The sequence below is a fragment of the Eremomyces bilateralis genome, assembly GCF_010015585.1.
Source record: "Eremomyces bilateralis CBS 781.70 unplaced genomic scaffold P152scaffold_12, whole genome shotgun sequence".
Lineage (NCBI taxonomy): Eukaryota > Fungi > Ascomycota > Dothideomycetes > Eremomycetales > Eremomycetaceae > Eremomyces > Eremomyces bilateralis.
In genome coordinates this window covers 211611-237845 of record NW_022985078.1, presented here as the reverse complement: position 1 = coordinate 237845, position 26235 = coordinate 211611, and the positions used below count along the sequence as shown (strand labels likewise).

Sequence of the window (26235 nt, the reverse complement as noted above, 5' to 3'; positions counted from 1 at the left end):
GGTTAGAGCGGCGTCGGCCGCCGAATCATCACCCGGAATTGCTCCAGACTCGAGCTCTTCTTGCCAAACGGCCACAACCAAGGGCCCGCCTTCATCGTCAATGTCTGCTCTTGGTGTATTCGCGCGAGCAAGACGGAACGACACGGAAACTACTGGAGATGGAAGAAACGAAAAGGAAAGTAAGACGGAGGAAGCGAGCAGATACTGTTGACACAATCAGAACGATTGACCAAAGTGATGTTGTATCACCGATACAACGACGACCGGAGAGACAGCCAGAGGGAATATTCACTACATCAGATGGCGAAAACGAGTATGGGGATGATACAGATGATAACGAGGATGATAATGATCCCCAGGAAACAGATGAGGAAGTTTTTGTCACTTTAGAGCCTCTGGATTTTGACAAATAATCCTTATTTATTGTTGCATACAAATCGTTGCACGTTCTGTACAAAAAGTAGCCAGACGGGCTGAAGCCCTGAAACCTTACTGCGAATTTATTCCTTAGTAATCATCGAGGGCTTGGCACGTCTGGTATAACGAGATAATTATCAACACTCCGTATCTCTGCTCATAAGCGGTCCTCATTTTGATACTCCTTCTTCCCAGAAGCTTTCCACTCAAAGGCCCTCCGCCCATAGCAAATGAGCATATGCCCCAGGACTTCACCGTCAGTGGTTATCGCGACGCCGAAGGCTGCGGATGCGCCACCCTGACTTCCACCACCAGAAAAGGGATCCGTGCGCTGCCAAGCCCTACTTGCCTACTTGGTAACTTGGACAACAACAAGGCTGGTGAGATTTTACATCCCGTTTTTGAGATTTTACATCCCCGTGAGATTTTACATCCCCGCTAGTAATGGTGGAAATTAATCACTTAACTGGGCCTAGCGCGCAATTTCCTTTGTCTAATCGTCTTCGCCTAGGGACAACTTCAATTAGTTATCAATGTTCAATCTATTCCTTCTCTTATAGACCTCAGCATAGAGGATTTCGCCCCTCCTCCAGATAGTCTTCACGGGTCCTATGAAGAAGCCTATAATGCTCTCAAGATCCATGGCATGCAGCATGTTACGGCTTCATACTCAACCGGAGCAAACCTCAACATTCTGATATAAAGACGCAATATTACTATCACTGTGATCGATCCAGAAACTATCAGTCAAGAGCAAGGATTCTAAGTACAAGCACACGCACAATAGGGTGTATCTTTAGGCTTGTTGTATTCAAGAACAAAAGCGACGACCAGTGGAAGCTAGAGATTATACACAAGCATCATAACCACCCCCGATCACTTAACCCTAGTGCGCATAATGTCTATCGCAGGCGTATATCAGTATAGAAAGACATAATTAAATCAATGACACATGCGGGGGTACGGCCGATGCAGATAATGGCTGCTATTCAAAAGGAGGACCCGGAAACGCTAGTCTCTGCCACCGATATCCGCAGCGAGAGGAAGGCAATCAGAGAGAAGCACTTGAATAGGAGGAGTTCAATTAAGACATCACTAGATAACCAGTCTATGTTGACCCATACACCTGTCCCGATACCTTCCCCTCTTCAGCCTACTTGGCAACCTCCGTCGTTGGAAGAGTTCTTTGCTGACATCGAGCGTCGACGGCTTCAGCCTGTTCTGCATAACTGCAGTGACTTTGGCACAGTGACCAATTTTTTGACCGAGACAGGACAAGAAAATGACTCGGCAGAACTGATCGAAGCACGGAATATGGCTCTCGCTATAAGGGGAGTGTATGCTTCCTGCACTCCAACAATGGCATGGAACTATCACTTTGGAGATATAGAAGCCTTCTACGCTGAAAAATTTGCACAAGTCAATGCTCAAAATCCCCTTTTTGGGTCTGGGGATGTGCATAGATAGCGTCCTAAGCGCGCTGCAGCAGAGACGGCTTCAAATGCTTGGAAAGGACTTAGCCCGCGCAAGAGACAGCGACGTCAGTAGAAAGAAGATAGGCTTAATAAGGAATACATTGAAATATTGAGGTTGTTCGCAGAAGAAGATATGACATTGCGCGCGAGGCCCAGTTAAGCGAGTAATTTCCACCATTACTAGCGGGGATGTAAAATCTCACCAGCCAAGCCGGAATGGCTTGTATTTGCCTAAATAGCCACCCTGGACTTCCCACATGGGCCTCGCCGAGAGGCCTGACAGGCGTATGAATCTCTCTCTCTCTCTTTCTCTCCTGATTCCTTAAGGGTCAGTCTCGTCTTAAACGCAGTGCGCAACCAATACACAATTTAATATTCACTTGCGACTGGTCTGCGAATCACAAGAGACACCATTTTGTATCACACTAGCTCACCCAACGCGGGCTGTGAGCCTGTGACATCGAAGAAGGCTCGGCAATGCTCGGGGTGAGAGCTCGGAGGTGCTAAACCTAAAACAGGGATGGCTGAACCAGAATAGGGAACTTACCAGCTCTACCTCCACTTTCCTCGGCTCGGGCCGCTTTTCGCCGAATCTCAGGTTTCAAGTTTGTTAGAGTCGTGTTTCGCTTTGCTCCCGCTCGTCATCTCAGCCATCGAACACTAGGTCGACCTAGTGTAGAGAGTTAGAAGAGCTATGAAGTATAATACTAAGCTTAAAATCCTGGAACATGATCTGGATACGGAATCTACGGTCTTCTTTAACACACTCGAGCCTATCTTTAATGGCCTGGTCCCAGCAGGGCAACTCGAGGAGCTACATAATAATCCGGCAAGCAAATCCGGCAAGACAACGCTCTCAATTAACAATTCAGCGAAACCCATATCATTGGGGCAGACGTGTCTCCTGAAGTTGCTAAATAACTTGAAGCATTTGTTACAGTACGAAGAAGTAAGATCTGTCTCGAGGGAGACTATTGCTACCTAGCTAGTATCGGACTAAACGAAAGATGAAGAAGAGAATGAAAGAGGGAAAAGAAAAAAACGTCAATATATATACATGCGAAATCCATTGTCATGCCATATTGCCACAGGACTCCAAATCTATTAAGGTGTACCCACAGGCTTGGACTTGTGAAGGTTCAACCCCAAGTTGGTGGCGCACCCTGGCAACGATACATCTCATTGCGGGACAGCAACTACCCTCATGCCCAGGTACATTTCCAAATGGTCAACCTATTGTATAGATTTGAATCGGTCCATCCGCCTGCTAGTTCAACCAATTCGAAACAATCTTCGTATTAGACCGTAAACTAAGGTAACATTCATCCAAAGATTAAAGGGCAGGAGGCTACATCCCTAGCACGATTTAATTACTGATTGGCGGCTTCCAGTCAAGATTGCGGCACAGCAGGCTCAGGTGTATGCAGGTTCATTAATGCTTATGCGCCCCATTCCACTAATGCACTCTGGAGCAGGGTTGCAAAACATGTCACCAACTCCCGGCTATCAAAGCGGCCTGTGTACTACGTGAAAGGCGTTGACGAAAGGGCGTCATGCATAAACCTTCGGCCAGGGCGAAACAGAAGTCTGCCTCGCTTGCTAGGCCTGGTGACTCGGTATCGAAACTTCCGCTGTGCTGATGGTGTTAACAAGGAGGCGGTCAGCAGTCTCCATCTAGCTGCGCATAAGATGGATTAGGTCGCCCGCCTTCCTGTCGCCTGCCCCCCCGTCAGCCTTTCAACGGCAATAGTAGACAACAATACTGTTATGGCGAACAGCAAGCTCTCAGACTTTTACTATGAGCTTTATGGTCGGTCCTTGGCCGAGCCAAAGAACGAAGAGGATGTGGTGAATATTCTCAGCTGTATTAGAGTGCAGCATTGCGTCTTCGACGGCGACGATGAAACGGAGCTGCAGAAGATGAATTCGACCGTCCAGAAAAAGATGAGAATGATTGCGAGCAATTCTCGCGAAAATTTGGCTCGATTCACGAAAGCGTAAGCCTAGCACTTAACCCAAAACACGATTCAGTCGTCACTAAGACCTTGAAGCATGTCCAACGAGCTCTATGACGACCAGTTTCGATTCTTCTTCGAGCTCATCCAAAACGCCGACGACGCAACGTACGCCCAGAACGAAGACATGCCTACGATGACTTTCACAGTCTTCCCCGAAGAACTCCATGTCGGTATTAATGAGATCGGATTTCACTTAACGGACGTCCTGTCTATCTGTGACACGGGTCAAAGTTCTAAAAAGCTTGACGAGGAATCAACCGGGGAGAAAGGATTTGGGTTTAAGGCTGTTTTCGGTGTTGCAGATCAAGTACATGTCCAGTCTTGTCTCTGGTCATTCCGCTTCGAGCACCAGCGCCACCAGGATGGCCTAGGCATGATTACACCTATATGGGAACAACGCAAGCCACTACCTCACGGCGTCCAAACTCGGTTTAGACTCAGATATTCAATGTCAGAAGAGGACAGCTTGGAGAAATTCAGACACATCTCGACGCAATTGGTGGCTCTGCATCCAAGCCTCCTCTTTGCCTTGCGCAAGCTCAGAAAGATCTCTATCAACTTGACCGTTGAGGGACTAAGCCGTATAATCACCCTCGAAAAGTCATTATCTGAAGACAAAAAAATTACGAGGATTACTTCCTCCGTGGCAGGCGAGGAACCGGATCACTTCTATCTGACTTTCGAAGAGAAAGTCACAGATATGCCGAAACAAATCGAACGCTCCCAGTCTGTGTCCATCATCAAGATCGGATTTCCAGTAACAGCGCAGGCTAATGGCTCACCAACAATTGAGCCGAATGGCCAATTTGTTTTTGCTTATTTACCGGTCATGCAAATGGCGCAATTGCCCTTCCTTATACAAGCAGACTTCTTGTTGCCCGGAAACCGGCAAAGTGTTAAAAACAACCCGTGGAACAGGAAGTTAAGGGACGAAATTGCGGCCCTTTTTGCTTCTGCAGTGAAGGATATCGTGTCAAAGGACAATAAACTGTCATATGAATGGCTCGCTTACATCCCACAACCCATGAATGGCTTCTGGCAACCATTGCAGGACCTCATCCATCAGCACTTGTCAACCCAAGAACTATTCTACTCGCGAGCTGGAACTCTGCATCAATCAAGCATGCTACGAATTCTACCAAAACAGTTCGAGCATCATAAGGATCCTCTACTGCCAAAATTGAGTGGGTTGTGGCGATTTTTATCGGCCAAGTACAGCAGTTCTCAAATCTCGACTTTAAAGTCCTTAGGAGTCAAAGGCTTGGCATACAACGAGGCTTTGGAACTTGTAAACGATGATATATCAAGCAGCAGCTCGATCACTCAGAAACAGCCACTGGAAGATCGGTGGCACAACTCATTCCTGGCATTCATTCAGTATGCTCTAAGCCACGGCACCAAGAGTATATGGAAAGACAAGATTGACCAGATGCCCATATTGCCCGTTCGTGTAAAAAATAAGCTGGAATGGCGGCAACCAGGGCCAAATGTCTACTTACCAACTGTCGTTGACGAGGGGACCGGGCTCGAGCGAATTGAAATTGAAATGCCGAGGGGCATCGATCTTGTCGTTCTACATCCGGATGCCGCAAAAGATTCTTCCCGGCGAGAAGTGTATCAATTGCTCGGGGTGCGCAGTTGCCCACCGGATACTCTCTGCGATGCTATAGAGATGGCCCAGACGACATCCGAAGACAAGCTCATCCGCAACTTTCTGAGTTACTTCGAACTACTGTTCTGGTTCTCTCGCGAACTCTCAATCAAAGCACGGTCCAATTTGGTTGCAGGCACCTCTGGTGGAACCTTTGCAAACTCCAATGGATTGTTTATGCGTTCCGATCAACCATATCATGCGGAATGTCTTCTGAGGCTGGCTGAAAATTCGGAGTACAACACATATTTCTTGGACGAAAAGTACCAAGCATCCCCAGTCTCGACCAGATCTCGTGGTGGCAAGACCTGGGAGCAATGGCTGTGCGACACGGCTGGTGTTAGATGGTATCCAACCCTCTCAGATTCAACGGATGGAAATAAGCTGCACTGGATGATTGAAACCATTCGGGACAAAAACTCGGCAGCTTTTGTTCCTATGATCCAGCATCATTGGGTGCAGGAGTACAGCAACACTTGCCGATTCAACAGCAATATCAAACAAGCGCTCATAAAGTGCAAGGTGCTTTGCCAACACGGTGGATTCGAAGAGCTCGGAAAGACTTGGTTTCCCACCCCTCTGATCGTCAAAACTGCACGGAAATACGGTGTTGAGAAGAGATTACCGATTCTCGCCCTGCCAGAGTCCACAGACGACCACCTAATATCGCAATGGCCTTCTTTGACCGAGTTAGGAGTCGGTTCAGCTCCTGACCTATCTTTCTACAGGCAAGCTCTTTCCCTGCTCTCTATTGCAGGAGAACCACCAGCCATTGGTGTCACAGAGATGGGCTGGCTATACAAGGATATAGGCGATCGAGTTACTCTCAAAGACAAGCCAGCTCTCAAGGTACGAGGAGATCCTTCGTACAAACGTTGCTAACAGCTCCCAGGATGAATTTAAAGAAGGGACCCTCGTTTGGGACCCGGCTAGCAGCAAATGGCGCACTCTCGATGAATGTGTTTGGAAAAGTCATATTCCATTAATGTGTAAGTTTATCTTGACATCGAAGTACGACCAATCTGCGATTTCTGGCTTGTTCCACATATACCTAAAGACCGGCGACGCTACAATTGATTGTTTAATCGACGAGCTCCAGTTCATAAAGGATGCTCCATCATATGGAGCTGGCGAGACACTTATCGATCGTGCGTTGGCCATCTATGCCTTGCTCAAAGATATGGCCGACACTACTAAGGGCAAGCAGTCGCTCCGGTAAGCAAGACTATCGTATCAGCATGTGTACATACTGACAACTGCAGTTCTATCTTTAAGGAAAATGCCCTTATCTACAACAGCAACAGCAACAGCAATAAATGGCTGAAATCCTCTTCTTGCATCTGGCATATGACTATCGAGATCGGAAATCACGTACCGATTGCCGCCATGTACCCGAAATTGAAGGAGTTTTTTGTCAACGTCCTTGGCGTCAGCACTGTCACTGATGTCTTCATGATGAAGCAACTGGCTGCCGTAGCGGCTAAGTCATTCAAGAACCCTGATGAGATCAAAAGACTCATGTTGTCGGCGTCAGAATTGCTTGACGTCAGCAGCCAAAGCTCTCAATTCGGAACAAGCATAGAGATCTTGCAGCAGAGCAAATATCTGCCTTGCAAATCACCTTCAGGTCAAGACATGTTTCGCTCGATGGAAGAAACTTTCTTCATCGCGGATAACAAGTACTATGCAGAGAAATTCAGTGGCAAGTTGGTCATGCTCGACTTCGCATACGAGCACTTGATTTTCTTGCACGAACTGTTCAGAATCCTTCGCCTCGACGACCGCTACCTCGCAAGACATGTACGTCGTGAGACTTCAGCCGAGACATCGACCGTGGACAACGCACTCACACGCGAATTTCGTCAATGTGCGTATGCTATATCATGGTAAGGCTTACATTCAACTTTCATTGGTAGTAGAACACTCTAATGCTCTTGTAGCTGTGCCATCTCGCACCGAAGCCCTATGTTTTCAAACCAAAACAAGCAGATGTACAACGATCTCGCGACTGCCACTGTCCATACCTCGGCCGACATGTCTGTTAAACTCGTGGTCGGAAAAGATGACACTGCAGTCAAAGTTGAGTGGGATAAACCATCACTAATCATGAAACGAGATGAAGCTGGGCTACTTATCACTCTACCATTGGCCAGAACGGAGAGAAAGCAAAGCATGCGCAGCCAGCTTCCCGGATACCTGTCAGGGCTCTTGCACATCTATGATTCCCGAGGTGAAAGGCAGATCGACCGAATCATCAACGAGCTTGAGTCTGGCACAGAGGAAATCCTGCTCGAAGAAGAGATTTCGCGGGTGGAATGGCTGGCCGAAACATCTCGTTCGGCACCTGCTTTGGAATCTAAGACTGAGACACCGCCACAGCCACAATCCTTGACCAGACGGTCATCCAACCTCGTCAACGGAAAGACTGAAGGCCCACCAAGACATGCTCTACCTGAGATACCCAATCACGCAGTTGAAGCACCAGACTATTGGAAAGTCCTGGAGCATGTACACAAGCAAGCCGAATCAGCAGGAAGCGACTTCCGGGACGTTTCAAGCCCAGCAACAGACGATTTCACACGGTATTTCGCCTCTTTGACCGTTCACAGCACAAGATTCGACCCTTCTGATTATCCAAGCCTCTTTGGTGCCGACTTTTGGCTCAGCAAACGCCGAATCGGCGCCGCCGGCGAGCTGTTTGTAAGTCTTCCCGATCTCGTATGCCTAAGCAACATTTGCTAACACCTTATGATGCAGGTATACGAACTGCTGCGACATTTAACATCCAACACCCTCGACCTTCAACACTGGCAGAGCAGGATAAGACACTTGGTTCAAGCCCACAACGAGTACAAGTACGTATCGATATGGGACAAGCGCGAGACCGCAGACATCGTGTACAAAGACCAAAGGAACTTGCTCGGCAGGACTTTGCAGTCGAAGATCATCGGCGACGAGTTTCAAGATTGGTGGCCGGACTCGCTTGCAGATCTGGGAGAAGACGAGGACCAGGTACGGAGAACTTAATTCAATACAGAACTGCTTCCTCTCAGTCCTCAAGATACTGTGTCCGAGCAAGTACTTATGCATCTCAGGATTGCCTTGAATGGTTATTCGAAGTCAAAACCTCCATCGGGCCATGTGAGACGGACTTCATTATGAGCCAGGATCAGTACGATTTGGTAAGCCTTAATCTTTATCTTCACCACACCATACCACACCAGAGTTTCCTATCCCCTAATCCCTGATCCCTACGATTACTACGCTATTTCCGTACGAAAAGCCCCTACTAACCAATCCCCGCCTTCATTGTCATTAGATGCGATCTCTCAGGAAAGTTAAACTTGGACAAATTCAAATTCAAACTCAACAAAATGAGACCACTCCCAGTCCCCCTGACGCTAATCGAGTCTACTGCATCGTCCGCGTGTATAATCTCCTGAGCGGGCAGATTGGTGTCAGATTCTTTATTGATCCGTGGCGCTTCCGGGATAGGCGTTTGAAATTCGAAGTGACGGAGAAGTGGAAAGTTAGGGCGATAAGAATATGAGGATATGAGGCGGCTAGTGCTGAAGTGATGCGGTACCATAGTGCTCGGGTCCTTCATTGTTAATTATTCAAGGCGTCGTACGTTGTCAATGTTGGAAATAGGAGGTGGATTCAGCAACGAATTCCTACTCTAGTATTGGCCGCTAGATTGCGCCCCATTCTACGGTATTTTCCCAGATCCGCATGTCACAGCACGCGTTGGGTGAGCTAGCGTGATACAAAATGGTGTGTCTCTTGCGATTCGTAGACGAATCGCAAGTGAATAGTGAATTCTGTATTGGTTGCACACTGCGTTTAAGACGAGACTGATCCTTAAGGAATCAGGAGATTGATTAATTGATATTCATACGCCCGTCAGGCCTCTCTGCGAGGCCCATGTAGGTAGCCGATGATGCTGCAATCCATGTACACGGTGTGAAGTACAACTAAGATCCAATGGTCACTGACGCAGCGTGAAGGGGATCGCACTGAAGTACGAGAATAAGCTGGCAGCTGTGTAGCATCACAGTGCCACTCAGCAACACGAGCCCACCGTCCGGTCTCCAAGTCCTGGAACATTGCCTCCTCCGTCTTTCAGTGCGAGCGGTGCGCCATTGGCCGTTCATTAAATATTGCCTTCTTCTCAATCTGGTGCTGAGAAAATCAACCTCCAAGCCCTAAGGAGGAAGATGGGTAGTGACGGCCGGACGAGATAGAGAAAGCTTATCCAAACACTTACTGAAGACGAGAATTACCCAGACTATATACACAACCGGGGGCTCTGGAGACTGAATAAGCTAAGTGAGCTATGCTGCCTATGCTACAAGCACATTACAATCAAGCTGGTAAAGCATGAGGATCCTAGAGGTCCGAAACGAATACGAATAATATGAATAATATTGACACGGTCTGGATGCGCAAGGTCTGCGATTACCAAGTTCCATTAATTACTTGTATTTGTCAAAGGTAGAAAACCTTGCAATGTAGATATACCCAGGATTACGTAAGATACAGAATAAGGTAAGGAATCTTGTGTGATGACCAAGTAATAAACACTGATTTCCAACAGATAATTAGACCTACCCAGTCGGGCAGCACTAAACCAAACCAGGGAACTAACCAAACCCTCAATTACGACAATAAACTACCACCCAATTATAGCGATATCACTTTCTATATCGCGTGCTACGAACCCTTATTCAGTGGGCAGGCAAGGTAGCAGAGGGAATTCAACCACTAATTACTACTAGCGGATACTCTAGGAAATCCAGATGTCCATTCGACGTGACCTAAGGTAAAGGGAATGGAAAGGAAGATCTAGTACGGTAGCCTATCCATAAAATGAAACTAGTTAGAACTATGCTTCGAAAGACTTATTCGTCATTTCATCGCCCATGAAACCTGAGCGTACTGCATCGTTTTGTCAACTTCGCTATTTGTTAGCAGAAACACCGCCGATTATCTGAAGAAGCACGTACCATGAAGGCGGATACTATGTACTGTAGCCACATGATTCTTGAAGTGCATCCGGCTGTCGAACTCCAAGTCATGACAGCACGGATCTGGACATGATATGGCACCCTCAGCGCGTAGGTGTATCTTCTCGACGTGCTCCCTCATTTTGTAGGCAGCACAGAACTCATAGATCCGGATACTGGGAGGGAGAGTCTGATCATGTCGGCAGAAGATGCATTGCGATAGCAACAACGGCGTTGGCCCATCACTCTCTGACTTAACGTCTTCTTCTAACATAGCATCAACCTTAACCTCGGTCTCTTGTCCACTCGGGATCAGTCTCCGCTCTCGTCTCGAGCATTCCGTCACCCTGCCCAATCGGGCCATTTACTCAAGAACATGGATTCGCTCTCCCGTCTGGATATCCCCACTGATTTCAGGATGAGAAAAGCCTTTGATGATTAGCTTGCCTGTGGCAATCACTTGTGGGTGGCCAGTAGGCGCATCTTTAGTGCTAAACTCTTCCTGTTGCTCTCTAGGACCGCCCTGGAACTCGGCGTTGATCTCGACTGTGTCTCTGTTTCGAAAGTAGTTAGCTCGAAGTGCATTCAAGGCTTCCCTCTCTAGCTTTTGGCGAAGGCTATTGACTGTTTTTAACGCCTCCGAATATTGCTTCAGTAAAGGCTTATCAGGGTTGGTGGCCTTTGCGTTTAAGATGGTACCATACGTCTTACGAATCTCTGTGCAAAATCGATCTCGCACCCGGCATTTCTCTCGAAACTCCGGCGTCTCCTTCACCTCGAGTTTCGCGTTAGCTGAGAGACGGGCTGGGGCGCGGGGGTCGCGACGGGTCCTCAAGTGCGTCACTGTCTGGAATAAAGATTTATTGGAAGGAACGTGAAGGAAGGCGGCTTAAACGTCTAGGGTTACTCGCGGATTGATGTAGTGTTGGTAAATCCCACCATCGCGACGGCCCATTACTTGCTGGAGCGTTCCTTGGCTCGCAACTCCTTCATAAACACGGTCAGCCAGATAATGACAGGAGAGAAACCAACAGCTTACTATTGACTACCTCGCCAGCGCCTCGTCGAAAGTCGTATGATCGCAGCAGTTGGGGATACCCAGCATGTAATCCCAATCGTTGCTGCTGGCCGTTGTAAGCGCCCCGGGAAAGCGGAAGAACATCATCCTCAGGGGCCCGGAAAATGGGCCATTCACGACATAAGTCTTTAATGTGTATAGTCCTAGTCTCAACAACATTTCCGACCCTCGTACGAAAAAGTCGTCGCGGTGCAGCTGCTGAATCCGAGAACGGTTCGACTTCCAGCGCGCCATCGATGATTGCAAGAGCCAGGATATGGAGCACGGGACACAACATTGGAACAGCACTCTTTGTAAGAATGAAAATATTCCTGGACAGCTCGCAGATTAGCCTCAAGCCATGCAGAGATATAAACTTGCAAGTCTCCTCACCGGTTACCGTGCCGCTTGATTCCTTTAGTCCATTTAAGATCGATGTCGACATAGAACAGATCCCTCATGGTAGGATCCTCATACTTTACCAGCTTGATCGTGATGTGCTTGTAGCATAGGCAGCGTAGCTTGCTTAGTTCGGTAAGGTTGAATTCCGTGTACTACGGCTCCGGTTCTTCATCTGGCACATGAGGTAGGCCGTACAGGATAGCGCCTGGCCGAGTCGCAGTATAAGCGTGGATCAAGATCGCTAAAGCGAACTGTAGACGCATACAGCCGTTCTTGAAGAACAAGTCCAACCGCTCCCAGTGCGTTTCCAAGATCGTACACAGATCCTTGAAGTCAATCACTGAAGCAGGCTCGCGAAGGTTGCTTAACCTGTACTTTTGCGCGAATATATCGAAGATGTACTAGCCAGTTCAGCTCAGTTACACGGAAGGCCGTCGCATATGCACCTACAGTGGTTATGGACTTTCGTTGCGTCTTAGTCCACGGAACTGCGTCCGAGAACTTCTGATGTCGAATCGCACTGAACCGAGTGTAATAGTTTTTCAATGATACGGGCGTCCCGATCCGACCGGTCTCTATAATGTACACCAAGAAAACAATGACGTCGATGCTTGTTGCCATCTTCATCCGTTCCTCTGGGGATTCGGAATATTCTCGATACTTGCAGAACCTTGGGGATTCCGTTAGTCGGCTGGTGCTCATTGCCGTGCCCATAACAGAGCTTACCGCTTCCATTTATTCATCACTGATGCGTAGTTCAAGCGAGTTGCTGTCTCCCCTCGACTGTTCACATCTCCTAGTTTTTGGACTTGTTCTTCAAATGCGTTCAGTCCTAACAGGTCAACATCTTCCATAATGTAATTGCGGGAAAATGAAGGTGTAGGAGCGCGGTCAGCTTCTTCCTAGAGAAGTGTTGTAGTAGGAGCCCAGTTCCAGTCCGTAGTCCAGAACATCAACAGCAGAAGAAGTCGCCATTCTGGCTGTGCCTTGCTTTTAGGACCGGTAACCGATTGGATTGTCTCCTCAAAGATTTGGGCGGCAGCAAAGGACGTATCAATGACACAAAAGTCCCAACAAGGAGGCAGAGGTGCCCCTAAGATATCGGGCGTCACAGGGAAGGGATTGATTGGTCGACTACTAGTAACACAGACATCAATACTATGGGTGTCTTGGCACAAGGATGAAAGCGCTGAGAGAAAATATCCTGCAAAACCCCCTCTAGGAACCTGAGAATTCTCAGGACGTTCTACCAGCATCTTTAGTTAAGTAGGGAGACTGAGGAGCTGGTAACTTCCCTCTTCCGGTTTAGTCTCCCTCATTTCGGGTTTAGCGCCGCCAAGCCCTCACCCGGAGTCTTGCCCAGCCTTCTGTTGACTTTGAGATATGCCGTGCACTGGAACTTGAGCTGCCAGGCGATTGAATAACTCAAACTCCATCCTTTCAGCAGCCTTCGAGCCACTTAGTATATCGCCAACTATGTCGGAGCCAGGAGGGAAGTCATGCTCAAAGTAAGGCTCGCCAGCGCCTCTCATATTTGCTAGAACAGCCTGCCTGAAATGCCATCGTAGTAGCTGATCAATAGGCCGTTGAGGATCATCAAGTAGCTGTCGGTCGAGATTCTTGCCGGCAAGACTTTTTCTATCAAGGTCAAAGAACACAATCTTATAATCGTCCTGGAATAATGTTAGTTAGCCAGAATACCGCTACAAGAGTATAACATACATACGTCTGGATTAATAGAGAAGATGTAATTGTCAAAGAGTTGGTGTACGGAAGAATCAAGCAATAACCCGTTTTGTACTGAGTTGATTGCTCCGCCGTTGTCTGGTTGAATAGTAATCCAGCGGTCGTAGCCATGATCCTTCCAATGACCTTCGTAGGCTATTGGAAATATGTGCGCGGCCTCAAAGCCGTCCCAGCGGTCGAATTGCGCCGAGATTGCCACCTCCCCAGATATAACGCACCGACGATCTCGTGAGCGTACAGCATCGCGGAAACACTGGGTACGAGTTCCACTGGCATGAGATATTGTACGGACTAGCCACGACTCGTTGTTAACCGAGAAAGAACCTATATTCGGAGCAAAGATTAGCCTAGGTATGATAAGATGGCTGTAGACACTTACCAGCGGCATGAATGTAGTAATTCCCCGGCCGAAGCGGATCGTCAGTCTTTTGGATCTTGGTGCTCTCTTCGTTTTGTAGTTCGAAATCAGTTATGAACAAGACGATAATCTCCACCATTGAGTAGAAGTTGGCATTCGTGACGCCATTTGTAAGGATTAAGCCACCGAGAACAGTAGTGCGGTCGTTAGCATCGTAGATATGGACGTCGCGACCTAGTGACCGATTGCGTGAAGGCATTGTAGAACCTTGTAGCGGATTCAGAGGATCGGGGGTTCTGGAGGGCGTCGCGGACGTTTTCGGGGACGACGACATAATGAGCGCTTAAGATGTAGACGTCGCATAAGGATAGCAGGTGGCAGGCGCAAGCTTCAAGTTATAATTGGCAAGAGGGTCGTTCATGAAAGGTGAAAAGTGCAAGAGCTCGAAATACCAGTTCAAACTGAAGCTTGAGGCTTCAAACAAGTGAGAGGTTTCTGGTCACGTAGGTCCCAGCTGAGGGAAAATAACCTGTAAAACCCCTTCAAGAGACCTGCGAAATTCCAGGACATTTTCCCTACAGATTTATTTGTGCCGGAGAATGGCCTAAAGATGACAATATTCCTCCTTCTTGGGTAATAGCAGGCCGCTTCCCGAGCCACTATCTAGACGACGATGAAGCATTATATTCACTGTGCTGATGAGTCCGGAGAGCTAACCTCAGTCCATCAAAACTGCTAACTGCGGATGAAACGCCTACCATGGTCACTGCGCTCAAAATATGATTTGTCGGTTGTCCTGTGTGGAGGCGGGACTAGAAAGGACACCTGCAGTGGTGGCCGATAGGATTGTTCATTGGCATTGAAATCAACAGGGGCATCTTGCGACAAGTTGCCTGGGTCTGTTTCGTGAGGCTAGAACAGTATGGATACTGGACTGCGATAAATGGCTATTTGGGTTAAGGAGCCTGATTGGGCTCGGTCAGCATGGGGAGCGGTGCCCATTTAGGCCAGAGGCCTGTTTGGGACGACGGCCAGATTGACTCGACCACAAGTTATAACTACTTAGCATTATATATATATCCATAGTTACGGAATGCCCCGAGAAATGGCTATGCTTTTATTATTTTTCTACTTTTGCCTAGCGGCAAATCGTAGTATTATTGCGCAAAGAGAATGGAGCTCGGTGGGTGAGGGGGTCCCAGGGGTTTAACCCATCAGGAGAACGTACTGAGTATGTTCGCCTAGGTTGATCCCATCTGCATCTATTCCGGTCGATCTAGCATCAAGGACAGCAGAAAACTGCTGTCTTTGATTTATGTGAAGGAGCCAGATCAGGATCCTCTTTTGGCGCGCGGAAAATATTGTGGCCGGTTACTCAATGTAATGTGTATTTTCCGAGCTAAACACGTACCAAACTTTAACTCCTGAGTGATATCCAGGACGCCTGGTAGTGACAAACTTTTGCAATACATATTTCAGGTAGAGGTAGAGTGCACGGCTGAAGACATCTTGACGATCATCTTTATTCGTATGTCGATCGGTAGGGGCGATGCCAACTGAGGTTTCCCAGGCTGCGCGAATCTTGGTAAAGGAATGGCTGAGTAGTGCCACTCTTCCAAAGGTTTTATCCGCATCGTGTGTAGAGTTCTTAAACATCTTGATATCAATCTTGTATGCGCAATTGACGTGTTCAGGGGCAATATCAATCGGTTTAAATTGATCCGTTTTACCTTGAATGTTCACAAGGCTAGACGATAGAATTACGATCCGAAGTGCCTCGTCCGAAACACGATCTAACAACATCCAGCGAAGATGAAGCATTTCGTCACCATATTTATGTTGACCAGTAGCATAGAATATGATGGCTAAAGGATCAATCAGCCTGTTAATCCATCCAATATCTCCCGTCTTAACCGCTCGCCGAAGGGTAAGAAAGATCCCGATCAACGGAAGGAGGCGGCTCATATTCTTAAACTCGACACCATATCTGTTCTCTGTCCACGCATCGTGAGAGAAAGTCAATGTTACGACTTCTTGGATAGATGAGGCCAGCTCAACCGGACCTAATCTTTCAATGACAGCATCTAGAACCTCACTTCCAATAGTGACGTTCATACCTGCCCTCTGTAAATGGCCCCGTTTGGTAAGCACATGATACTATACCATAAGAATCCGTGCCGAGAACGATTGTTTTAGCAACGGATCAAACAGATAAAATTTGGGGGATTCACGCGAGTATCCTTTCCGACCCAAATAGAGAATGTCTGATAGAAGCGTTGCATCGGACGTGCCCTTTTCCCCTTCGAAATGTGTTCGAATAATTGTCAAGACCAGGTTCTGGAGGACGTGGAAAAGCGCGCATGGACCTAGCATACATTCTCGCCGGTCGAAGGGTAAGGTTGCATTCCGTTGAGCAGATTTTAAGCTTCGAATATGTTGTGCTGTTTTTTGGTCGCTCCAGACTAACCAGAGTCGCTCGTCGAAGTCGGTACTTGGAGGATTGCTTTTGAAGCGGAGCCGGTCAAGCCATATATTAGTATGAACTTGATATGTTCCGTCAATTGTTCCTTCGTCAAATGGAGCAGCCTGGAGATGGTGGAGTTCGGTGGCATATCCCTTCGCCTGTAATCGCTTAATTTCCGGGTAGCAGGGAACCAAAGATAGATCTTTCTTGAACGCCGCATCGACCTTTTCTTGGTGTACGTGTCTAATGGCCTCATAGACCAAGAAGGTATGCATCTGAGTGCTAATCCTGCCACGATCAAGCCCAGGCGCATTGCATATGTCCTCAAGACGGAGTTGGTTATCAGGTCTGAACTGTGATCTTAACCGGCCTCTACGCGGTAGATGTGGATTCTTTACCAACAGTCATGTTGTCATGTTTCGCATAACATGGTTCGAGCCGACAACTTGCTCTCGTACGGTATCTTTGAAATTGAAATTGTCATAAACAATGACTGTCTGCGGATCCCTAGCCAGGCGGGGGAGATGTTTCTATAATATAATTAGCAACCTTGGAAGGATGGAAGACTGTATATTTAGATGCCTTCGCGTGTTCCGCCATACCTGATGTTTCAAGATTGATATGATGGTATGTATCACAGAGTCCCATACCTGCAAACGTTTCAATAACTCTGCGTTTGGTCCCACTAGAGAGTAGGTAAAGCCCAAGATGCTTTGCGAACGCGTTTGAGGTCTTGCGCTGCCGACTACGACATACCACCGCGGTTATCATATACATCTGCCCAATGATGCCTTTCGGTAGTTGCTCTCGTACTAAGGGTTCTGTACTCCGACGGTTTCGAAGCAGTAGGTCTAGGAACTTGAACCATTCTGGTGCCTGTTCCTGGATAATGCCTCGAACCTCATCTAGATCAATACACCACTCATGGGCATTTTCAGACATAAATGTATTGAAATATCTATGGTCTGATAGCCCCTCAAGTTCGGTGAAGATCTGTTTCCAATCATAGGAACTAGAGGGCATCTCGCCGAGAATACAGCGTACGTCCTGCTCTGCAAAGACCTCGCGGAACTGCTCAGTCCTTATATCTCTGCTCAAGTTGCCGTGGGACTTCTTAGATAGCAACCAAAGCCGAAGAAAACTCTTGAAATTGATGCGGAGCCTGCGCCAAAGTACCAATGTTTCGCGCACCTTATTGAACTGACCGCCATCATTCTGCTTTCCCACATACCGGTACTGTTTAAACTTCCGATATGGGGTCGGAGATCGCGTAGGAGAAGTTCGACGGGCTTGTGGAGTTGTTGGTAACGATGGAAGAGATTCGATAGGCGAAGATGGTACGGAAGATACGTCGCTCGTCGGTATGTCTGATAATTCGCTTGAGAGTGATAATGCGAGGGACATATTGAAAACAAGATGACACGGTCTTGCAATGTGGAAAGCTCGGATAGGTCCCAAAGTTGGACTATATATTATATTCGGCGTGGAGAACGTGCCTAGGAAGGGAAAATGTCAAGAACGCGTATAAAACAAATTGTATTGGGAGTCACTCTCTGCGTATATAACAAAAGTCGGTTTTCAAACCACACGTTCACACAAACGATGCAGAAGGTTCTTAGACGGCAGTGGTTCCCACTGCTTTTATGGGATATGATTGGTCGAATTTTGGTGGATAGAGCTAAGAGAAGCGGCTGGGCCTTTACGGGTATAGCGGAACGCCACATTAGCAGGGGGAATCATCTGCCGGCTGAGTCCCAGCTGAGATAAGGGCTATGCGCCCAGACTGTTAGTTGTTGCCCTGGCGGCCTGGAGGAGTTTGCCTTTGTTCATGTTACTATGCTATATAGTATGGCCTCAGGCTAATGTCTGTGTTATTGCAAAGGTGCGGAAGTAGATACGCCGCCAGGAGAGAGGTTCTTTCCTCTTCTTCTTCTTTTCTCTAGCAATTCGATAACGTTCAAACTGTTCCGATTCCACTAATCGTGAACCCTCACATCCGGGTTTGATTACGCTACGCCAGAAGTTTGAGGAGCTAGAAGTCCAGATAGAAGCATAGGTACACTCAGTTAAATGCGTTAATCGTTGGCTTGTGATCTTTTCATTAGCAGGGCTATCTACAGGAAATTATCATGGTCTAATAGGAAATATGCCCTACTCCTCGGATCGAATTTATTGGTTCGAGTTTTATAGTATTAAAGCTACGGAGTATTCATCATGTTCTTAAAAGCGTCTTTACTAGCCCTATGCGGGACATTGGTGCCAGCGGTTGCGGAAACCATCTATAGGACTACTGTTTATTCTCGGCACGGAGATCGTAATTCTACCCGCGAATTTAACAATAGTTTAACCGCAATTAACCCCACCTTGAGACCAAGTCACCTACGCATCGCACTTGGTACCTGACTTCGTTGCTCGAAATGCGTCATGCTGCCTCCTTGCCTCACATGGTTGAGAAGTTCGTCTGAGATATCAGCTCGTCCGACTTTCTCTGCCCTAATGAGTGGCGTTTCGCCCTTATGGCTTTGTCTTTCTGGGTCAGCGCCTTCGCGCAAAAGTATCCTGATAACCTCAATATGGCCGTATTCAACCGCCCAAAATAGTGGTGTTCTTCCACTATGATCCGATTGTTCTAGGTTGACTGACCCGCTCGAAAGGAGTACTTCCACAGTGCCCGGAGAATCATTTTGAATTGCCCATGCCAGAGGAGTCCAGCCATCCACATCCTTGATATCGACTCCCGGACATCCGCGATTGAGAAGCATCCGCAGTGTATCCGAGTGGCCACCTGCACTCGCCCAGGAGATTGCATTCCTCTGGTCTTTGTCAAGACTTGCCTTGTCCACCTCATTGTTTCGAAGGAGAACTCTGACTGCCGCTGTGCAGCCGTTACCAGCTGCCCAGGAGAGAGGTGATCGTCCGTTGGAGTCTTCCAGGTTGGAGTCGATATCGCGCATATTGAGCAATACCTTCACGACTTCCTCCATTCCATCTCCCGCTGCCCAGGACAAGGGCGTGCGGCCTTTCTTGTCACGATGGTTTATATCAACTGTCGGAAGATTCGCCAACTCGGAGACGATTGAGATGTAGCTACCTCCAATGGCCCAAAATAGCGCAGTGGCCCCACTATCGTCCTCCTCTTCAGTCATGCAATCATTTCGACTTAGCAGTTCTTTGACAACCTGGTCGTGTCCACTGCTACATGAAAATGCCAACGCTGTCCGCCCCTTCGGGCCTCGAATGTTCAGATGAGTCTGTTGGTCTGCCAAAAGGGTGACTACACAGTTAAGATGGTTGTTCCGAGCAGCAGCGATGAGTGCCGTCTCCCTGTTAGAACTCCGAGCATTCGGATCTGCATCTACTCCAAGGAGTATGCTAACATTCCTAACATGGCCCTCATGGGCAGCCCAGAACAAGGCCTGGTCCCTCTGTACGGGGGGAATTGATTTGTCACTACTGACCAAATCGTTAAGAGTCTCGTGGAGGCCGAAGTAAGCCGCCAGAGTGACTTTATCAGGCTTGTTAGGGATGCTGCGGCCAATTGCATCGAACTCCGCGGAAAAGACACGCAGCCAGTTGGAACAGTTAAGAGTTTCTGTATCAAGTAATTTCTTGGCAGTTTCTCTTAGCTCCACAGGTGCAGTAGTTTCGCAGAGGGCGAAATGTTCAGTCCAATGTAGAGATGCATACTGGTAGAGAGCGTATTTTGAAACGAGGGCTTGGCATATCTCCGCATCAAGGAGACCAGGGTCTTTGAACAAGCCAAAGGCATCGAGGTCGTCTGTGCCTTCGTTCCAAAAGCTGCCGTATGGTATGGAAACCACCGAGCCCTCGATCATATCAGAGTAGTCGGAATTAGACTCGGTAGGCGAAGTTTCAAGTTCGAAAAGATCCACAGAGAAGTCCTTGAGCAGCAAGTAGTGCATACATGCGGATGCAGTGAGAGCCGCAGATTCCTCCTCGCTAATCGCGTATATCGCGGGAAAGTCGCCACCGGCGCTCTTACGTTGTAAAAGGAATTCTTTGGCCGATGGGTGGACTAGCATCACTTTATTGTCCGATACTCTGGCCAGGGGCCCCAATATACCTTGGATGGTGAGTAAAATAGCAGGTTGACAGTTCGATGTAACTTCTCCTAACGTGCGATGAGTCGCATCTATTGCGAAGGCGATGTTGATCTCATCTAACGTTAAAGGTCTTAGGCTTCCCACTATAAGCTTGAGGAGCATCAGAGCTTTGCTTATGTACTTAGAAGGTATTTCGGATAAGAAGCACAAATACGTCTTCTCCAGGGCCGGTGGAATCTGCGTAATGATGTTTTGAATGTCCTTCTTTGACGCAAGCAGGCTGCTCTCTAATGACTCGAGCACCATATGTACCCACAGGAAGGTTTGGCCGGCTTTGGAGTAGAGTGATTGACGAAGCAATTCCATCGTCTCGTGGGACAAATTGTGTCTTTGACAAATTTCGTCCAGTCTCTGTTGGATGAAGATCCGTAGGTCTCTGTCATAGCCTGTTTGACCTTCGTCAATTACAATTTCGTGCTCAGCGACGTTGCCGACGCTCTTCTCGAGATGAACTAGCTCAGGGCGGCCAGTCAAAATAAATTTGACATGCTGTTTGCTTCCCGTTGAATCGCTTGATGTGTTCGTGAAGTCTCGAATCGAGAGCAAAAGATTATCGCGAGTGATTTTCTTACACTCATCCAATGCATCAATTATGATAGAAGTTGTGGCAGATTTTGGATCTGTTGCAATCTTGACCAGTAGATTCCAAAGTGTTGTGAATGACCGAAACATGTGTTGGCCTTGAATCTCGAACTCTCTCTTCACATGTCGGATGAGTGAACGATGACGACTGATGATCTGAAATATTAATCCATTCAAGATGTCTTCTGCGCTGAGTCTGTCATTGCAGAAGAATACGCAAACATTGCTCGGAGCTCGATTTGACCGAGCTTCTTCTAACTGTTTAGCCAAGAATAGCGACATTATCGTCTTACCACAGCCGGGACGGCCTGTAAGCCACAGAAGGGTATTTTCCGTTTGATCAAGCCAGCAAACGAACCTAGGATGGCCTAGAATCCATTGGCAGGTGCCCTTGGCTGGTGAGGGTGATATCCTTTTGACGTCCGCCACGTCAAAGACTCCGAGTTGTTTGAAACAGGTCTTTTCGGAATCATCGAGAGCTTAGCAGGTGTTAGGCACTTGGGACGTTGGTTCGCAACCAGAACGACTCACTCCTGTCAGAGGAAGGGATGCTTGTTCGCTTGAACGCCTGCTCTCTGGCTAGAGCGTTTCTTGCGATTCTTCGCAGGGATCGGGAAACGTTTTTGTAGCTCTCTGTCTCACCACCGAATCGACATATGCTCCGATGGTTCTCCCCTAGAGGAATGATCTCCTCTCCTGGTATGCCCAAAGTTGACGAGTATTTATCGACAATCTGCTAAAGTGTCAGTGGTTCCTCCAGTCGGTCTAAGGTAACATGACCAAATAAAGCCAGAGTTGAGCCTCACCGGGAAAGGGAACGGAGACTCCTGCTCAGTTTCGCAAAATGAGACCACAGTTAAATCATGGAATCGATTTCGAACTGAAACATCGAGGTCCTTGAGAGCTTTAGAATCGTATTTGAGGTAGTTGAACAGGTCGGTTCTGATGGCTCTAGTTTGAACTCCAGAAGATGCTGTTGTTATGATGGCATTGATTATTTTGCCAACGGTATTTGCAAAATTCGCAACGCCGCTGCCATTGTGTGGTGTTCCGAGGAAGACAACACCAGCAATGGATTTAAGAATTTCCCCATACACCACGTCATCTTCATGAGCAATCACTAGAGCCTACAGCAGTCAGCACTGGGTAAGGAGTCGATATCAGGAGGTGATAAACCAACCTGTTTAAAAACAATGCCTCCGAGGCTATGGCAGACAAAGATGATAGTACGAGAGCCCTTCGATAACATCAGATTAATATGCTCTTCTAACGGGTACCGGACAATGTGATTGAAAGTACCAGATCCCAATTTTCGTATTCGTCTCTTATTGAGCTCAAAAGTAGTCGCGAGTACTCCTGTACCTCTGCTAATGACTTGCTGAAGGCAAACTGAGAAGGGTATCCATAGGTATAAACGCGACATCCAGGCAGAAGCTTTGGCAAGAAGTCTTGAAGCCAAAACGTCCCATTATCATGGGTCCATGTGGTGTACGCACCACCATTCAGGCCATGTACTGCAATGATGTTGACTGGGTAGTAGTGCTCATGATTGTTCGTATCGGCCACGCTCTCATCGGTGGGGAGCTTGAAGAGGCCGAATCGTTTGGGCGGGGAGCGCGCCAAGCTGCCACTAGTGGAATCTTCCTCGACCTTGCTCCTGTCTTGGCCTTGCTTGCCGAGCTTCAGAAATCGCCACTTCATTGTTTTGCACGATCTTCGTAATGGACTGTCACTCCGGCATCGGCAGTGATATTTACGAAACATGGAGTGGGGATTTCTGGCCGGTCTTATAAAGTGCTGCGAGGGAACCAGTATCTGGAAAAGGAGGGGGCTTGCCAAGATTGATCACGCCAGTTGTTATTACAGATTTGATGCATGCATCCCTTACTAGGTTTTCATGCCACTTGGCATGGCCGCGCTAGCACCACCCCCTGAAGCACTTAGCCTAGTTTGGAAGAATTACGAGTTCTTACTTATCAAGATGTCACATTTGATCGGCGAACTGGCCGCCATGAACACTCAAGCCGGATGCCCGTATCGCCCACTCTGATGAGATGGCAACCAGGGAACACAATGAGAAGGCCTACGGCACCGAACTCGTGTTTTACACCGATGGAAGTGATCTAAACGGACAAGTAGGAGCCGCTGCCTACTTCCCAACCAGACGTCAAGAGCGGATGAACTACATGGGCCCCCGGTCCGTGAGCAACATCTACGCAGCCGAACTTCGTGGGATCCAATTAGCGCTGGACATGGCAGACCAGCACTCGGAAATCAAGAGAAGGACGGTTGCCTTGATCCCCCAACGCCGAATCCCACTTCCATCAGAGGCCACCCACATCTACATCTTCGCCGACAGCCAGGGAGCCCTCAAAGCGCTCCTAAGCCCCCAAATCCACTCAGGACAATACTACGTGATAGACATCCTCCTCCGCCACCAACTCTTCATGAGCGCGGGATACATGGTGCACTTCCACTGGATCCCTTCCCACTCCGGCATCCTGGGCAACGAGCAAACTGACGAACTAGCAAAACGAGCTACAGGATGGATGGGGATAAGCTGCGATGGGCCTAGGGCCTCCCTACCGGAGGACCACTTAACACTCCTCTCTGCTACGAGAAGAGACACGCGCGACTGCACCGCCACCGAGTGGGCGACCGAATGGGAACGCGGCGAAAGAGGCCGAACAGGCGAACACTCTTCCGCTTAGCCCCGAAACCATCGCGCGCGTTACTCAAGATCCATCGATCTCTGAACAAGGCCCAATCATCAGTTCTGACACAACTTCGCTCCGGGAAGGTGGCCCTGGCCAGCTACCTCTCCCGCATCAACGCAGCCGATTCGTCCCTCTGTACTTGCGGTACAGACCAGACCCCAAGGCACATCCTTACGGAATGCCCGAACTTTAACCAGTTACGTGACACACTCTGGCCTGACGGCCAGCCTACAGACCTTCGGATCCTCCTAGGAACCGCCGCAAACGCCCCAAAAGCAACAAAACTATTGGTCCAAACAGGTCTTCTAAGCCAATTCAGGCAACTGAAGACCGCCACCCAACTCACCTAACCTACCACCGATGTTGTATCTCCGATCAACATCAACAGTAAGTCTCCACCGACACCGTGTGAAGACGGATAGTACCAACGTCCCGAAACAAACAAAGCCTAATAATAAAGCATCCCAGGCGGGAGTTATACTGCTTTAATCTTTTCTCCTTGTAGAACCCCTACCATTGTCTATGGTCTTTCCGAGGGTTTTTTCCTAATTGTTTGATGCTATCCAGTTCGGGAGTCTTAGCACTCCCTTGGGTATAGATGAGGCGGGGCCGATGGCCCCCGCACTGTCCGCCCTGCCCATATCTAGTTCTAACCCACCGGAGACGGTGAGGCTGCCCGCCTGTAAAATAGAAATACCCAGCATAGCGGCTCTTAAAGCCAGCTGAAATGGAGTAGGATTTAAAAAAATATATATAAAAAAAAGGTGTCCCATTTGATTTGTATGCAATCCTCATATAAAGTAAATAGACACAATTACCATAGTTAGAGGAATCTAATAGTATCTAGCTAGGTCTTTGACTGTGGAATGGTTCTATACAACTAGTACAGAGAGGAAATCCTTCTCCACAGATCTCACAGCAAAAGAAGGTCCTTCGGTCCTTGATTTGGTTATCCCTTAGCTTTTTCCACCTACACAACCAACACCATCGTCGCATCCCTCTTGAAATTCGTGCCAGGCGATGAACACCACTTCTAAGAGTAGTATGATACGGGAACTCCGTATTTGGCCGTACGTACGAGTTACCGGATCTCCTGATCCCTCGGTTGCCTCGAATTGAGGACCTTCCTGCTCATTGAAGCCCTGTACTACTCGGGGACCATGACCATCTGAGATACCTTTGATGACCATATTCCAGGCAAGCTGTAGACGGAAATCCTTAAGGCTCTGTAGGTATCTAATATTCTGCTTTCGAAACTGGCATGTACCGAGGATATGAGCGTTCGAAGCAGTCGTATCGAGTATCCAGAAGAGAATAGGATGCCATGTTTTCTGGCTAATTAGGTGCGATGTGAAGTAAGCTCGGCGTTGATCCGCGATATCGACGCCTCCCATAAAGCTATTGTATAGTCTGGCAGCTTTGGGTTGTAGAACCGGTATGTCGTGGACCCCAGGAGGGTAGATTTGATCAAGTTCTCGCTGGTACGCAGCTGTACTAGTCGCGGGACGCCTCCGAGGTGCCCAATCATTCTCTTCTGGCTCAAAAATGGTATGGAGGAAACGTACGAGTACCCGATCCTTCCATAAGAGGCTGGCAACATCGCGAACGCAGAGGAAGTCCTGCTTTTGAAGCGGCCATCTGCAATTGTCCTTTACCTCTTTGAAGTGCTGTAACGGGTACTCTTTATACGACGTCCTAGTCGTCCCACAGGCCCCAATCCTCATTTTTCGAAGGACTGAGAGCAGGCGAATATTGGTAAAGTAGTTATCCATAAAGATAACAAACTTGCGGAGACTGACAGGAAGAGAGGCTGCCAAGGTAATAACCGCCTTTGAGGTAGCCGTAAGCTCAAGATTCTCGTATCCATGGGGGGGCTGATAGTTTACACCATGGATTGATGATGCATCCTTCCTTCCTCCGGTATCAAAGCTTCCTCCTGAGGTAAAGAGAAAGCTATAAACATAGCCTCTATCGGCGAGGGCAAGGATTTTATAGCCAACAGGGATAGGCTTGCTTTTAATAGAGACAATCTCCTTTGATCGACCCGTAAACTTGACCATAATCTCGTCGATTGAGACGTAGTTTGAGGGGAGATATACTTGGCTGAAGCGAGCACCTAAAAGCGAGGCAATTGGTTGTACTTTGTCGAGGACGGAGGTCGGCTGCGGCTCTGTATCGGGATCAGAGAGGTGGATAATCCGTTTGATCTGCTTCCATC

At 48.1% G+C, this 26235-nt stretch overlaps 9 protein-coding genes across 9 annotated transcripts; 1 reads left to right on the top strand and 8 right to left on the bottom strand.

Annotated features, from left to right (window-relative positions):
* Nucleotides 1–3598: 3598 nt before the first annotated feature.
* Nucleotides 3599–9285, top strand: P152DRAFT_418319 (uncharacterized protein). The gene is made up of 8 exons (XM_033677104.1): nt 3599–3889; nt 3944–6410; nt 6454–6776; nt 6824–7447; nt 7502–8261; nt 8319–8573; nt 8657–8743; nt 8881–9285. Exons 1-8 carry the CDS (start codon nt 3660–3662, stop codon nt 9109–9111), a joined length of 4977 nt encoding a protein of 1658 aa, XP_033533326.1. The 5' UTR covers nt 3599–3659; the 3' UTR covers nt 9112–9285.
* A 1217-nt stretch (nt 9286–10502) lies between these two features.
* Nucleotides 10503–12085, bottom strand: P152DRAFT_488705 (uncharacterized protein; the record flags this gene model as incomplete). The annotated part of the gene is made up of 3 exons (XM_033682123.1): nt 10503–11410; nt 11607–11956; nt 12018–12085. The coding sequence occupies 3 exons, from the start codon at nt 12083–12085 to the stop codon at nt 10932–10934; spliced, it is 897 nt and encodes a 298-aa protein (XP_033533325.1). The 3' UTR covers nt 10503–10931.
* On the bottom strand, nt 12028–12968 carry P152DRAFT_48743 (uncharacterized protein). The gene is made up of 3 exons (XM_033682098.1): nt 12753–12968; nt 12477–12696; nt 12028–12427 (listed from the first exon to the last, which is right to left on the bottom strand). Exons 1-3 carry the CDS (start codon nt 12878–12880, stop codon nt 12179–12181), a joined length of 597 nt encoding a protein of 198 aa, XP_033533324.1. The 5' UTR covers nt 12881–12968; the 3' UTR covers nt 12028–12178.
* A 220-nt stretch (nt 12969–13188) lies between these two features.
* Nucleotides 13189–14746, bottom strand: P152DRAFT_459162 (uncharacterized protein). Its single transcript, XM_033679620.1, has 3 exons — nt 14152–14746; nt 13753–14096; nt 13189–13699 (listed from the first exon to the last, which is right to left on the bottom strand). The coding sequence occupies exons 1-3, from the start codon at nt 14462–14464 to the stop codon at nt 13370–13372; spliced, it is 987 nt and encodes a 328-aa protein (XP_033533323.1). The 5' UTR covers nt 14465–14746; the 3' UTR covers nt 13189–13369.
* Nucleotides 14747–15609: 863 nt separating this feature from the next.
* P152DRAFT_384559 (uncharacterized protein) lies at nt 15610–16062 on the bottom strand (the record flags this gene model as incomplete). The annotated part of the gene is made up of 1 exon (XM_033675805.1): nt 15610–16062. A coding segment is annotated over one exon (453 nt), but the record flags the coding sequence as incomplete, so codon positions are not given.
* Nucleotides 16063–16087: 25 nt separating this feature from the next.
* On the bottom strand, nt 16088–16985 carry P152DRAFT_48720 (uncharacterized protein). Its single transcript, XM_033682091.1, has one exon. The coding sequence runs from the start codon at nt 16867–16869 to the stop codon at nt 16288–16290; it is 582 nt and encodes a 193-aa protein (XP_033533321.1). The 5' UTR covers nt 16870–16985; the 3' UTR covers nt 16088–16287.
* P152DRAFT_48723 (uncharacterized protein) lies at nt 16622–18181 on the bottom strand. Its single transcript, XM_033682093.1, has 2 exons — nt 17177–18181; nt 16622–17124 (listed from the first exon to the last, which is right to left on the bottom strand). The coding sequence occupies exons 1-2, from the start codon at nt 17996–17998 to the stop codon at nt 16999–17001; spliced, it is 948 nt and encodes a 315-aa protein (XP_033533320.1). The 5' UTR covers nt 17999–18181; the 3' UTR covers nt 16622–16998.
* Nucleotides 18182–18881: 700 nt separating this feature from the next.
* On the bottom strand, nt 18882–23313 carry P152DRAFT_466946 (ankyrin; the record flags this gene model as incomplete). The annotated part of the gene is made up of 10 exons (XM_033680731.1): nt 18882–18914; nt 19039–20639; nt 20679–20769; nt 20803–20938; nt 20975–21779; nt 21832–22033; nt 22107–22427; nt 22481–22537; nt 22600–22829; nt 23274–23313. The coding sequence occupies 10 exons, from the start codon at nt 23311–23313 to the stop codon at nt 18882–18884; spliced, it is 3516 nt and encodes a 1171-aa protein (XP_033533319.1).
* A 1678-nt stretch (nt 23314–24991) lies between these two features.
* P152DRAFT_459159 (uncharacterized protein) lies at nt 24992–25654 on the bottom strand (the record flags this gene model as incomplete). The annotated part of the gene is made up of 1 exon (XM_033679619.1): nt 24992–25654. A coding segment is annotated over one exon (663 nt), but the record flags the coding sequence as incomplete, so codon positions are not given.
* Nucleotides 25655–26235: the final 581 nt, after the last annotated feature.